This window comes from Myiozetetes cayanensis, unplaced genomic scaffold, assembly GCF_022539395.1.
Source record: "Myiozetetes cayanensis isolate MyiCay16 unplaced genomic scaffold, myiCay2020 scf28, whole genome shotgun sequence".
Lineage (NCBI taxonomy): Eukaryota > Metazoa > Chordata > Aves > Passeriformes > Tyrannidae > Myiozetetes > Myiozetetes cayanensis.
In genome coordinates, this window is record NW_026087499.1 from 2,509,853 (window position 1) to 2,524,410 (window position 14,558).

The window sequence follows — 14,558 nt, forward strand, 5'->3', positions numbered from 1 at the left end:
AGAGAACCACCTGGTTAAGGGGGAGATCCTGGGGAGAGGATGCTTTCAGGGAAAGATCTTAATTCTCAGACGGTCTCCTTGGTTTCAGCCCACAGGGGTTTGCATCCAACCCCCACAGACAGGGCTCTGCTGTGCTGGGTGACAATTCCAGATGGTCCCCAGTCTTTGAGGTAAGGACAGGATCCCTAAATAATGTGGGACACCCCGTGGTACCTGTGAGGAGGAGCGGAGCAGAGCCAGAGCAGAGACACCTTGCAGCTCATCCAGGGATTTTCTATTGTGTGGCATCTAAGTCTTCCTGATCTCTTCTAAAGCTGTGTAAACCTGCTTAGGCACTTTGGAAAATCCCATAAAGCCCTATTCTGCATCTTTAAGTACCTGCCTGCCTTTTAAAACTTGGCTCTTGGCTACTGCAGGATTTGTCTGAAGTCACCTGAAGGAGACAGTGGCAGTGCAAGGCTCACAGCAAGTCAGGGCTGTAACACCCCTGCCAGCTGTCTGTCCAGGCTGCTCTGTCCCCCAATTCCTTCCCTTGGCTTCCAGGCAAAGACAGAAGAGAGTAATAAACTGATTAATGGTCCCATGGCACAGTCTCCCCCTTTAAATTTGGAACAGTGAGCAGAGGGGTGAAGGAACATGTCCCATCCCTGGGCATTTGCAGGCAGGTTGCAGCACAGGGAACAGGTCTCTGCAGCAGGAGCTCTCAGCCCAGCCACAGATGCCTTTTGTGCTGTGGTTTCATGTTCCCAGCCTGGGAAAACAGAAACCAGCACAGCCCTTTAACGGATGAACCGGTGAATGGAGCTTTTGTGTGCACATTCCCATCCTGGGCTGTACTGGGAAACACTGGTATTGTGCTGCAGAGCTGCAGGGAGCCATATGGTCCATGTGCCAGGCCCCACATCTGCTGGTGTGACTGCACTGAGGGCTTGCCAGCTCCTGTGTGCAGCTTGGAACCAGCTCTAAATATGTTCATGTCCTTGCAGAGGTGGTTTGAGTTTGCTGTGCCACCCAGCACCGCCTCAGCACCCCCAAATGTACACACTGCCACCCAAAATCCACCTACTCCTGCAGCAGGCAATGCAAGGGGTTCTCCTTAGGGGTGGGAGGCTGGACCTACACAGGCAGCTTCTTCCCAAGCTGCGTGGCTGAACCAGAGGGTGAAAGGGTTCCGGATGTATTTTTGACTCAGGGTTTTTCATGGAGATAAGGACACTTTGGGAAATCTGAGGGGTTAAGGCAGAACCTCTTGTCTCAACGGTCCCACCAAGCTGAAGAAGGATTTCTGACCCAGCACAAAGGGAGGTTGTGGCCAGGTGGGGGTTGGTCTCTTCCCCAGGTAACAGGATGAAAGGAAATGGCCTCAAGATGCACCACAGGGGTTTTAGATGGGATATTAGGAAAAAATTTCTTCACCAAAAGGGTTGTCAAGCACTGGAACATGGTGCCCAGGGCAGGGGTGGAATCACCATCCCTGGAAGTGTTCAAAACACACGTGGATGTGGCACTTGGGGACACGGTTTGGTGGTGAACGCAGTGCTGGCTTAATGATGGACTTGATGATCTTGGAGGGCTTTTCCAGCCTTGATTCTGCGACTCAGTGACTCCAGGGTGTGGCAGGGTCCCCCTCTTTCTGCCAAGGACAGAAAATGCCTGCCCAGCCCCCAGTCAGGAGCCCAGAACTCACCGCGCTCTCAATGCTCCGGGCCGTCTCCCCGAAGAGCTCCGACTTGGGGTCAGCCATCTCCGGGGTGTAGAACAGCTCCTGGCCTTCCACCTCCTCCAGGATGAGGACCCCTTGGAAGACTTTGGTAGCTGTGGCAGGGAGGGAACACAAGACAAACCCCTTTAGTTTGGGTGGGCAGGGTGGGTAAGGCATAAGGCCGAGAGCACCGGAGTCCCTGGGGAAGGGGGATGGCAGTGTGTGGGTAGTGCCAGTGCTGGGGTTAGTCTGGATGGGTCTGGGAGAGCCATGGAGGATTAGTGTCACAGGGTGCTGGAGCAGATGGCAAAGACCAGGCTGGAGATGGCAGCTTTTACCATACGGGTTCCTCTGAGCTCCGGCCCGGAGAGCAGCCCCCCTGCACCGGCTGAGTGACAAGAGAGACACGTTAGCAGGACAGTCAACATTCCAGGAGCCAGACATGGGCATGCACAGGGCACAGGAGGGAGGAACCTGGGCTCTGGACAAGGAGGAGACCTTGTGCTGCAAGAAGGAAGGACAGAGCCGTCCAGGCCAGCCCTGCCAAACCCGAGCGAAACTGCGACAGGTCCCTTGCAGGGGGGGCAGTGGGATGCAGAGGGTGGAGAGATCCCACCGTGTGTAACCATGTGGGAGGTTCCCTGCAGCTTCTGGAGGGCTGAAAGGGGAATGTGGTGCCCAGAGGAAAATGGGGTGTCCTGCTGGAAGCCACAAGGACACTTGGGAAAGATCTCAGTGAGGAAATATCTGGGACACGGCCCCAGAGCACCAATTTTCAGGGTAAGGAGGATGGACATTTTCCGACAGAGCAGAGGTGGGGATGTGCTTCCTCAACACGTGGGAAGGGACTGTGAGTGGGAAGTGAGATTCCAGCTGGGTCAGGGGAGCAGAGTACACCCCTGGGAACCACTGTGAGAGTCAAGCAGCTTAGAGCCCCCAGGATGCCCAGCAGGGACCCTGGAGGTAAAGCTGCTCTCCCCGCCTGCCCCAGCACCAAACTGGTCCTGGCCCCAGCTCCCTTTACAGCCACTAACACAGGGAATCCAGGCAATTCCCTCCTCCACCCTCGTGCCAGTGGTGAGCTTGGCAGAAGCCTGGGCAAAGCACTGGTCAAATTTTTAAGGCTGTGGCAGTCAAGGAGGAAAGCGGCCACGTGAGGGAAGAGAACAGCAGTGCTCTGCTCCCCAGCAGCGCCCACCTGAGCACCAGGGCTGGCTGCTGCGGGCTGTGGCAGGTGGGCACCGTGCCTGCCAGCTGCTGTGGCTCAGCACATCCCCATGGACACCCCTTCAAGGGACAATCAGCCCCCAGATTGGGCACGGGACCATCCTCGCTGCCTACAGGGCAAGCACAGCGCCGTGCTGCCCTCCCTGCTGGGCGCCTCTCTATGGCACCCCACATCTCAGTCTGACTCCTGACCCCCCACAGGGACCCTAGAGCCCAGCCCCAGGACAAATTCACCTGGGCAGTTGCTGCCCTCGGCGTCAGCAGCCGCAGTCTTGCCGTCGGAGCAGCATCCCAGCGGGGTGTTGTAACACGTGGCCCTCTCCACAGCCGGGGTGGACGTCACCTGGCCTTCCTCCACCTCCTCCTCTTCCCCTGCAGAGGAGCATTCACCAGCAGCAGTAAGACCTCCCCTCTGCGTCAGAGAACGGGGCTGGGCCACAGCTCCCCTTCGTGGTGACCCAACCCAGGGTTTGGTGGAACCCCCCGGAGCCCCCGGCGCGCGCACTCACCGGCAGAGCCGGCCCCGCTGGATTCCTGGTCCCCGCTGGCGCCCATCTCCTGGTCCCCACTGCCCTCAGCACTGCCTGACTCCCCGTAGGCGGGCTGGGGGGTGGCCAGCACCACCGGGGCGGTGGGCAGAGGCCGCACGGTGGTCTTGTACCCGCCGTGGGTCGCCCAGGGCGTCGTGGCCGGCCTGGCCGTCGTGACGCGCCTCGTCGTGGGGTGACCCCGTTCCGTGGGCTTGGCTTCCAGCAGCGGGGAGCTGGTGGCCACCTTGGTGGGCTGCGGAGCCTGGGTGGAGAGGGGCAGGGGCGGGGGGAGGACGAGCCTGTCCAAGGGCAGCGTGGGCAGCGGCGTGGGAGGTGACGGGTGGCTCGTGTGGGTGATGGACTCTGGAAGGAGCAGCAAACAGGGCGGGTGAGGAAGGGGGGAACACGTTCCGGGAAAGGCTGGCACTGGCACTGGGAAGCAGAGCTGCAAACCCAGTGACACCAGCTGGGTGCCAGACCTCAGGGCACTGCCCCAGCCCCCAGAGCAGCGGGCACTCACCGTGGCACTGCCCCAAGTGCTTCACCGTGATGACCTGGCCCTGCCTGCAGGCGATGGTCTTCAGCTGGCACTGGTCCCCGTAGGTGACACCGTCAGAGCCACACACCTGGGGGGCAGAGGGGACACGTGAGCTGTGCTTCTGTCCTCCTCCAAGCAAAAGAAACTCGTCCCTAAATGCTGGGAGGACTCTGAGGCAGAGGGGACACAGGAGCTGCAGCCCTGTCCTCCTCCAAGCAGAATGAACCGGGCTCTAAAGGCTGGGAGAATTTTGGAGGAGTGCAGAGGTGATGGCCTGCCCAGAGGGACCTGAGGTGGGCTGTGGGAGGCCAGAAGCAGAGCAAGTAATCAGGTGGGGGACAGAGCATCCAGCTCTGCTGGGAGACATCTACAACTTACACTTCACCCTTCCCTACGCACCAAGGCAGGGACCAAACCTGCTCTCCTCCTTCTTGTGGGGGGAAGAGACATAAGACCCCCATGCTGCAGATGAACCACCACCAGTCCCTGAGCCCCCCTCAGGCTGCCTGTCCCCCACACCTTGGTCATGTTGGCCTCAGAGCACAGCGGGGACGGGCACTCGCAGTGGGCAAAGCCGTTGACCTCCACACACGAGGCCCCAAACTCGCAGTTCATCTCCTCACAGGACTTTGGGGCTGAGGGGTCTGGTGGGGAAGGAAGAGGAGGTGATCAGAGCGCACACCAACCACACAGAAAGCAAAACCCCCTCCCCTCCCGCTCTCAGCTCTCCCAGGGACCCGTTTCTGGGTGCCCCAGGCAGTCCCTCACCTTTCTCGCAGCCCGTCATGCCCAGTTTGCTGCCGTTGGGGCACTGGTTGCACTTCATGCCAGTGATGCCAGTCTTGCAGGAGCACAGCCCCGTCATCTGCTCGCAGTCATCCCGCACTGAGCCCACGGGGTCGCAGTTACAGGCTGGGAGAGAAGGGCAAAACCCGCACTGTTGTGCTGGGGGACTGGTGGGGCCAACTGCAGACTCACCCAGCTCCCTCTGGCACGGAGCAGGTCACCAACAGCTGCTGGAGGCGACTTAGAGTGGGACAAACAGCCACTGGATGATTTACAGTGGGATCAACAGTCACTGGAGGTGACTTGCAACAGGACAAACAGCCACTGGATGACTCAAAATGGGACCAACAGCCAGTGGAGGGCTTGCAATAGGACAAACAGCTGCTGGGGGTGACTTGCAGTGGGACCGACAGTCACTGGAGGTGCCTCACAACGGGTCCAACGTTGGAGCTCACAGTTTTAACCTGACCCCCCCTGCCCCGAGCAGGACATGGGGCCGTGCCCACAGGAGCAGCAGGACGAGGGGTGCTGACACCCCACCCCTGCCCTGGGTGCTGCCCCAGCCCTGCCCCCACTCACGGGTGCAGCCGCTCTTGCTGTCGGTGACGATGCCGCGGAAGTTCCAGAAGCCGGGCTCGCAGCGGTCGCACTTGAGCCCCCCCACGCCCGGCTTGCAGGAGCACTGCCCCGTCCCCGGGTCACAGGAACCCCCATAGGAGCCGTAGGGGTTGCACTGGCACGTGCCTGTGGGCAGAGAGAGCCTCAGAGAGGGGCTGAGCCGGGGAGGAGGGGACAGACACTCCAGCCAGGTCGGCAGGGTGGGCTCGTGCCGGGCAGGGGGAGGTTCCACCAGCTGCTCCCAACACTCCTCCTGTGCCCCTGCTCTGAAGGGGAACTGAACCTCCAAGGGATCGACCTGCTGTCGTCAAGAGCTCCTCTCTCATTTACCATCAAAGGGGAAGGAAGCTATTAGAAGTTTATTATTAATTCATTAATTAGGAACTTGATGGAGGGGAGCGATCCAAAGATAGACAGAGAGACGCTTCTCCTTACCCACAGGGAGCAGGGGAAAAGAGACCTGGGGAGAAAGGGGGACCTGGGGAGCAGCAAGGAGGGTGCCATGAGCACATCCACGGACAAACCTGCCCCAGGGGCTTCAAGCTGCTGGTTAAGTGCTAATTACCCCTTGTGAATGATTGCTGCCAGCACAGGGACACAGAGGATCATCACTACCAGCGTGGTACTAAAAGCAAAATGCTCGTGTCCTCTCCAGCATCACCCTGACTGTCTCCTCTGCCCAGCACCCACCTCGGCCTGCAGCAACCCCCCAACTCCTGCCAGGACATCTCTGGACATCCAGTGCTGCTGCTTTTTAAATTATCCAGCACATTACACAGGACTCCCCCCTCATCAAACAGGCATTAGCCCAGCACAGGCACAGCACGAGCCGTGTCTCCACGGGGTGATGTGCTCCCCTGCCAGGCAGCCACAGCCTCAGCTGTTAAAGATTTTGCTAATGCCTTTCAAAATGCTCCTTCTGGCCCTGATAATTATTTAATAAATATTAATGAAACACTGGGCAGCTCAGCTTCCTGCACGGTGCAGTCACCCACTAGTCACCCGTCCTGGGGTGGCCTGTGGAAGGTCCCCAGGTGAACCTCCAGGCTCTGTTCCACCTCATCCTGCAGCTCAAGGACACGTGGAATATTCCTGTCACTCAGGCTGGGGAACAGCCCTAAGAGTCCAGCACTGGGCTGAAGGCACCAAATGGCACAGTCTTGGCCCCAGGGGCACTTTTGGGGGCATCCAGCAGGGGCTCAGCACCAGGCAAGGTCTGAGCTACCATCCTGCCTTCCTGCTTTTCAAAGGGATTGAGGCCTGGAGGCTGTCTCAGGGCTTTTGGAAGGACAGGAGTATCACCAGTAGATGCAGAAGGTGAAACACAAGTGCTGGGAGGTTGTAGCAAGGTGGGGGTCAGGGTTTTCTCCCAGGTAACAAGTGACAGGCGTTTAAAAAACATGTGGATGTGGCCCCTGGGGACAAGGCTCAGTGGCAGCACTGGGTTAAGGGTTGGACTCCCAAGCTTTTAGAAGGCTTTTCCAACACAATATCCACTCACTTGGACATCCTGCTGCTCCCACTCCGAGCGCCAGGGTCACGTTGTCTGGGCAGCAGCCGTAGATGGTCTGGCTGCAGTGCACAACCAGGAGGGGTGGTGGGGTTGTGGCAAGGGCTGCAGAGGAAGGCAGAGGGGTACAGGTTATTTTTGGCAGGGCAGGATGCTGCTGGGATGTATGGCCAAGGAATGGATGGAGCAGCAGGCAGAAATTCCTGCAAAACCACGTGGAGATTCTGGGAACAGGCCATGACCCCTGGCCAGGGAGAGCACAGGGCACGGAACAGGAATGATGCAGAGGGATCAGCAAACCAACACAGGGAGCACTTCCTTGCTGACCCACAGGGAAAGGGCACCAGGCTGGGCACCCCCAGAGCTTGTGCCAGCTTTGGTGGGGGTGGCAGGGAGGGACTCACCACGGCAGGCTCCTTGGCCAGTGACGTAGAGATCCTGGCGCTTCTCGCACCGCGTCTTCTTCAGCTCGCACTCGTTGGCGTAGGTGACGCCATCAGAGCCACACACCTGCCAGGACAGCGAGGAGCAGCCGCTCAGGGCAGGTTCCCTATCCTGTGGGATGCTCTCTCCTGGCCCAGGGAACGTGCCCAAGGGAGAGAAGAGGGGAGGGGAGGGGCTCACCGGGCTGCGGGGCACGGCCAGGCAGGTGAAGTCACACACGCAGCGATCGTCCTCGGCGTCCTCGTCCCACCAGCCCCCGAAGTGCCGGCACCGGTCCTGCTCACACTCACTGCCATCCCCAGAGCCAGAGCCCCCTGAGCCACACTCTGCAAAGAGGGACCACCCTGGTGACTCGGGGCTCAGCCCAAGCATAGGGGAGCAGATTTACACCTGTCTGAGCAGATTTAACCTCCTCAGCACAAGCAGCCCCCAAAATCCTGGGCCCACATATACCTGGATGCTTATGCCAGGCTGTCAGGGAAGATCCCTCCCTCCTGGACAAAGCAGATTCTCCCACCATTGACTGTGCTGAGCCAACACGATGAAAACTGCAGACCTGCTTTTGCAGGTGGCCTGAGGTTTTCCTTCCCCAGCATCACTGCAGGAGCCAAGCCAAGGCTCCTGTGGCTCCCTGCAGCTCAGCCAGCTGACAGCCACGCACAGGAGGGAGGGCTGCCACTGGCCTTAGTGACAATTTAACTCCATGCTTTGATCCCACTCCTTGTCCTGCTCTCCCAAACGCACTGTGCACAGGGAGATCGCTGCTGCCGATACCGAGACCAGAGCAGAGCAAGGGATGGGGTTTGGGTTTAGAAGTTCGGTTAGGGAGATATTTTAAACACATAAAGCCTGTCCCCAGCCTGGCTGCCTCTCTGTAAGATGCTCAGAGCTCCAGCAGCAAGAGAGATGTTGCTGATTTCAAAGGCTTCTTAAAGGGGAAGGGCGGGGGGAGAAGGGGGAAGGGAAACCTGGCCCTTTTTATTGAGTGATCAAAGGCTGGGATTTGGCATTACACAGAGAATTATTTAAGCTCTTCTCCCAGAGGGACATCAACCTGAAATTCCCCAAGGAGGGCTGTGATCAAACACCATGTTATGTCTTCCTCTCTCCTTAAGCTCTGCCATACACTGAAGTCCTTTCCAGCTCAACTACATGTGCAACGAGCCAGGGAATCTCAGCTCACCGGAGCAGGAGATTTAGGTGCCTCCCCTACATGAATAACTCACAGCCTTCCCCAAAGTGGGAAGACAGCAGGCTCTCAGTTTTTAGCCTGGCCAAGTAAGGTACAGCCAAACCTCACAGCCTTCCCTGGCACTCAGTCAACAGAACCACGGAATGGTTTGGGTTGGAATGGACCTTAAGGATCACCTTGTTCCAAGCCCCCTTCCATGGGATGTCAACCACTGGACCAGGTCACAGGCCAGGCCCTCGAGCAGCCCCAGAACAGAGGGAAGCAAAGCAGCAGCCACGCTCCCTGCCCCAGGAATGGCTCTGTTTCCCTGGACAAGACCCGCTGAAGTGTGAAATCAAAGCAGCGACAACTCCTTGCCCACCCGACTGGGCACCGTCACCTCCCACACTGCTGGGTACAGGGGAAAGGGGGTGGCAGGCGGGGTGCTGGGTGACCAGGAGGCGTTGCTGGCACACAGGACCTGCTGTGTTGGGAATTTTTGGGGTCTCACAGGGCACTGTGCCCGAGCTCCACACACAGTGGAGCACGGCGCGAACCCTCCATCCCTCCTCCCTCTCTCCCCAGTGTGTGCACCTCCACACCCCTCACACCTACCATCCTCACAGGGCCCCGTCCTGGCCACCTCGATGCTCTTCTTCTGCTGGCAGGAGGCCACTTGCAGCTCGCACTGGTTGTCGTAGGTGAGCCCGTCGGTGCCGCACACCGGGGCCGGGGGCTGGCGCTCGCAGCGCGGGCACACGCACTGCCCACCCACGCACCTGCTGCCAAAGGAGCACACCGTGCTGCCACACGACTCTGGGGACACAGGGGGGAACACAGGCAGGCGTCACGGGGGCTCTCGTGGCCAGCTGAGCAGCGTCACACAGCTGGGGACCACTAATGTTACTGCTTTATTCAATCGGCACAAAGGCTCTGCGACGGCCAGGTGCCCACCCTGAGCATTCCTGACCCCCACGGGTCTTTCTTACACCACTAAGAAGTGCCATTTACTCTCCTGGTGTGTTCTGACTTCAGCCCACGGAGCGCCGAGAGTCATCTGTCACACTCAGGCATTCTCTCCCGAATTCAGGGAGGATCTCCAGGCCCCAGCTCATCCCTGGAACACCAGACCCAGCTGGACAGGTTTTATGAGGCTCAAATCATTGCTTTTACCCAAACAGCTTTTGCCTTAATGAAGAACCCAGCCAGGGCTTTTAATTCATTAAGAAATTAGCACTGACATTTCCCTGGGCTGGGGAGTGGGGAGGAAACACGGCAACAAAGAGGAATTAACCCCAGGGGATGGGGGGGATGGAAAGCCATGTGTGTGATCAAACTGATCAAACAGACCCTCGGTGCTTTCAGTTCTGGTGGTGGCATTAACACGTTTTTAGCCCCATTTCTTTCCTTGGCCCAGTGGACACTAATCCAATTTCTCTACTTGGCTCACCAAGTAACGCAGGGGGAGGGCAGATACCCCACCCACCACGGGGAAACTAAACCAGCTGGGGGATAAAAAGGGTGAGGAGCCTTGGGGTGGGAGCCAGAGGAGGGACGGAGGGGGGACCTTGGCAGACTCACTGCAGTCTCCCTGGGCAGCCACCAGGATGTTGGTCTGCTGGGTGCAGGCGCGGACGTGCAGCTCGCACTCGCTGCCGTAGGTGCGGCCGTCGGTGCCGCACACGGGCTGGGAGGAGGGCACGCACTCCGTGGGGCACACGCAGCGCCCCGTCTCCGCCTCGCAGATGGCCCCGAACTGGCACTTCCCGCAGCGCTCTGTGCGGAGCAAGGACAAAGCCAGGAGGTTAAAACGGCACCGCGAGGGCGGGCGGCGTTGGATGATCAGAGCTGTGAGATCCTACGGGTCGGAAGGGAGCTTAAAGCCCATCCTGTTCCTTCCACCAGCCCAGGTTGCTCCAAGCCCTGTCCAACCTGGCCTTGGACGCTCCCAAGGATGGGGCAGCCACAGCTTCTCTGGCCAGCCCGTGCCAGGGCCTCCCCACCCTCACAGCGGAGAATTCCCTCCAAATCTCCCACCTAAACCTACTAATGCAGATCTAAACCCACCCAGTGCAGAAGTAAAACCTCCCTGCTCCCACCTCCCTCCCCCACTCAGTGGACCCCTTGCAGATGCAGTAGCTTTGTGGGACCAGCAGCCCCAGGGCACAGTGGAAGGGAAGGAGTGAGGGGAGGGATGTGGGAGGAGGGAAAAGGCTGGGAGGCACAAAGGCAATAACTACTTGTAAAAGCCATCAGGGCCAGGAGTAATGCGCTGAAATGTCACCGTGGCTGGGTGCTGGGAGGTGGGAGAGTGGGGGGCTGAGAGCAATTATGGGGAGCAATAAATAAATCAGCCCCGGGGAGGAGGAGCAGAGCCCCCCCTGACAGCCAGGCTCCCCGGGGGAGAGAGCCAGCAGCATTCCCACATGGCACAGCAGCAGGATGGGAAGGGGGATACCACCTTCCCCTGGTTTCTCAGGGCACCAGCAGCGCTGGATGCAGGTGTAACATCACATGTCACAGTGCCACCTCCCCGGTGGGACCCCCAGGACACAGGCTGGGGGCAGAGAAGATGTTTATCTTCCCAACAACTCCCTCTCCAAGCAGCATTCACTCCTCGCAGGAGGGCCCAGACTCCAGCCAGCACATCTCCTGACTCCTGGGCATTTACCAGTTCACGGCTTCATTTTCTCCTTGAGACAAACGCCCCTCTTTCCTCCCCTCCCTGCCAGTCATTTCAGGAGGAATTTGGCTCCAAGGTGGTTTTCCCTTCCTTTTCTTTCACGCAGCAGCTGCTGCCTTCGCATGGGGGAGGGAAGATGCACCAACCCCCTGCTCGGTTCGTGCTGTTGGCCAGGAGGTTTCTATCTACGGCACAAATCCTGAAGACATGCACGGGCTCTGCAGGTCAGGGGAGAGGATGCTCAAGGCAGCCAGCTCCTGACAGCCAGCCTGAAGGTTTGGGACAGAAAACTGTGTTTTTATAGAACTGCAACGAGCCCAGCGCTACCTGAACAGATTCTGTCCCAGGAGAACAGAGTCAGCCCGGGCTGTGCCTGCCTGCAAACGCTCCCTGACTGGCAAAGCTGGCACAGAGAGTGATCCTGCAGATGGAAGTGCCTGGAACAGGCTCCCCAGGGCAGTGGACACAGCCCTGAGGCTGCCAGAGCTCCAGGAGCGTTTGAACAACACTCTGAGGGACAGGGTGGGATTGTTGGGGTGTCCTGGGCAGGGCCAGGGATTGGATTCTGATCCTTGTGGCTCCCTTCCAAATGGTGATATTCCATGAGTCTGTGCTGTGTAAGGGTCTGAGCTGTATGTACAGGGTGGGTTCTTATTAGAGAAGAGGATGAACCCTCCTGACTTCATCCCATGCCTCCAACCCAGCCACCTTCTCACCAGGGCAGCCAGGGTTAGGTCTGCTGGGTAAGGGGACACTGCAGGGCTGGGGTGCACAGGGGAGCAAACCCACACCTGCCTCATCCCAAGCTTTCCCCGCTGCCCCACAGCCCTTGGGGAGGAAGGCAGCGTTCAGGCTGGACACTGGATGATTCCCTCCCACCACCTTCCTACTGAACCTGGAGAAACACGACCCCAAACCCCTCTCTCCCCGTGGGCAGGGCCACGCCTGTGCTGAAATCACTGACCACTCCCAGTAAGGAAAGGAGGAGGAAGAAGAGGAAGAGGAGGAGGAGAGGGAAGCCCCCTGAGCTTGTCTCTTACCACAGGGCCCCTTGTGCTTCACCCTGATGTCCCTCTTGAGGACACAGGCCATGGAGTCCAGCTCGCAGGGGTTGCCGTAGGTGCGGTTGTCGGTGCCGCACACGGGGTCGTAGCGGCCCTGGCACACCTGCTGGCACTCACACACGGGCTCCTGGTTCTTCACCACGCAGGTGGCCCCAAAGGTGCACTCCACGCTCAGGCAGGGGCTGGGTGTGCCCAGGTCTGCGGAGGGGACACAGAAAGGGGGCAGTGGGCTCGGTCAGCTGAGCTCCCCCCCATCCTCCAGCTCCCCCCACCCCGGGCACTGAGCACAGCAAGGCATGCCAGCAGCCCCAGCCACAGCACCCCATCTGCCCCCACTCTCCCAGAGCCACAGAGCTCCTGGCCTCGGCCCCAGCCCAGCCCCTGCCCCCTCCATGCCACCCCGACATGCCCAGCTCAGCGTCGTCCCCATGCTCGGCACAGGTTAGGGATGGGAAGCAGGCACGAGGTCTTCTCCCTGCACGCCATGAGTGGGGCTCCTGCCCCGTCTCCTCCATCCCATCACCATCCCAGGGATGCTCTGCCCCTGAGCAGTGGGATCAGCAGAACCTCCAGTGGCCAAAAAGCTCACGCAGGGATGGCTCCCTTCGCCGGGATCCACGTCCTCGGGGTGCCTGTCCCCTGAACTGCTCAGCCTAAGCCCAGGGAGACCTGGCTGGAGGGGACACCTGCATTTGGCTCCACCACACCACCCATCCCCTCCTCTTCCCTCCTGAGCCCAGGGAGCTGCCCTGGGGCAGGATGAGGAATGTCCTCGCTTCAGCCCAGTCCTCCAGCAGAGCCCTGGGGCTCCCTGGGGATGGGCAAAGCCCCCTGGCACTGCTGCAGGCTGGGAAGCAGCATCCCCTCTGCCCAGCCACAGCCAAGCAGGTCACACCTCTCCTGTGGGGATGCTCAGGGGTGGGAAGGTGAGCAGCCAGCACTGAGAGCAAAGAGCAAAGGCCGTGTCCAAATCCTTGGTACAGTTCTGGAAATGCTGGCAGGGAAAGCCCTGTGGTCCCTCCCGTTCCCCAGCCAGCTTGCTGCAGCCAGGAGTGCCCCTCCAGGAATTCCCCCCACCATCCAGGAGCCAAGCCAGGCAGCTAAAAGGCAGGGGGACAGACCCAGCACGGCCCAGCGACCCTTCTCGTGCCTCCAGACAAAACCCCCGAGGACCTGGGGCAAGGAAAGGGCACGGATTTGATCTGTGCTCAACACTGACAAGGACACAGGACAAAACACACGTGGGGAACACACAATGCAGCCAGGAGGAGATGGAGGCAACAGGCACAGACACAGCACAGCCCCACCAACACCCGGCAGCGAGGCAGGCACAGAGCGGAGCGTGGTGGGAAAGGTCCCTCCGGAGCCTCTGGAGTGGCACTGGGCACCTCCCCTGCCAGGACCATGGCAGGGGCATGGTCTGCAGAGCAAGAGCAAGGCTTGAGCCCTCAGGAGTCTGGCTGCATGCTGTCAGCCAGGGAGGAACAGCCCAGCACGGGCACAGGCACGCCCGGATTGGGGATCCGGCTCTTTGGGAAGCACCTACCGAGCCAAAACTTAGAGGGAGGGTCTGCAGAGGAACAGGGGGGGGCAGTTCAGGCACAAGGCAACTACTCCAACCCAGCCTTTTCAGCTGCATACCTCAACTTCCCTGCAGCTGAGGAGTGTGTGAGCAGTCCCCAAGGAGCGGGAGCAGCAGAGCTCAGCCCTCTGGCGCTGCTCACATCAGCCTCTGCTTCCCTTTTTGAAACCCGTAATCATGTCCCCCGAGCACAGAGACACAAGTCTGCACGGAGAAAGTGCCTCTGATGGGCACAGTTATGTGAGGCATGAAGCAAAAATATTCCCTCACATGAAATCCAGACTCAGGCTCCTGCCTTGGGAAGCAAAGGAGCAGCGAGTGAGAGCCTAGGGAGGTGCCAGTCCCGATGGAGAATGGTGCCCTGGTACTCCTTGCCCTTCTTAAGCAGGGAAACCTGCAGAGATGCAGCACATGAAGTTCCTTCACAGCCCAAATCCCAGGCTATGAAATCTCACACGCAGCCCTGGGCACCTCCAGACGTCACTGGGAGTTTTGGCACCAGGTTTGCTGTGGGTGGATGCAAGGAGGACCAACTGAGCTGTGCTATAATCAAGACCTGCTTCGATTCCTGGCCCTTCTCCATCTTGCAGGCAGAGAAACCCAAGCACAGAGAAAGCAAAACGCTCTCTCTGCACCCTGGGTGACTCCAGAGCATGGTCTCTCACCTGCTGCCCTGTTCAAGACCAGGTTGGACGGGGCTTGG

At 59.4% G+C, this 14,558-nt stretch overlaps 1 protein-coding gene across 1 annotated transcript in view; it reads right to left on the reverse strand.

The window, feature by feature from the left end:
* AGRN (agrin) overlaps positions 1-14,558 on the reverse strand; it is a 101,625-nt gene that overhangs the window by 18,155 nt on the left and 68,912 nt on the right. Inside the window, 13 exon segments of the mRNA XM_050322214.1 lie at positions 1,688-1,815; positions 3,164-3,301; positions 3,439-3,822; positions 3,980-4,085; positions 4,517-4,641; positions 4,766-4,909; positions 5,363-5,527; positions 6,903-7,016; positions 7,316-7,421; positions 7,536-7,681; positions 9,142-9,342; positions 10,108-10,302; positions 12,250-12,471. Of these exon segments, the coding sequence (XP_050178171.1) occupies positions 1,688-1,815; positions 3,164-3,301; positions 3,439-3,822; positions 3,980-4,085; positions 4,517-4,641; positions 4,766-4,909; positions 5,363-5,527; positions 6,903-7,016; positions 7,316-7,421; positions 7,536-7,681; positions 9,142-9,342; positions 10,108-10,302; positions 12,250-12,471 (2,174 nt within the window).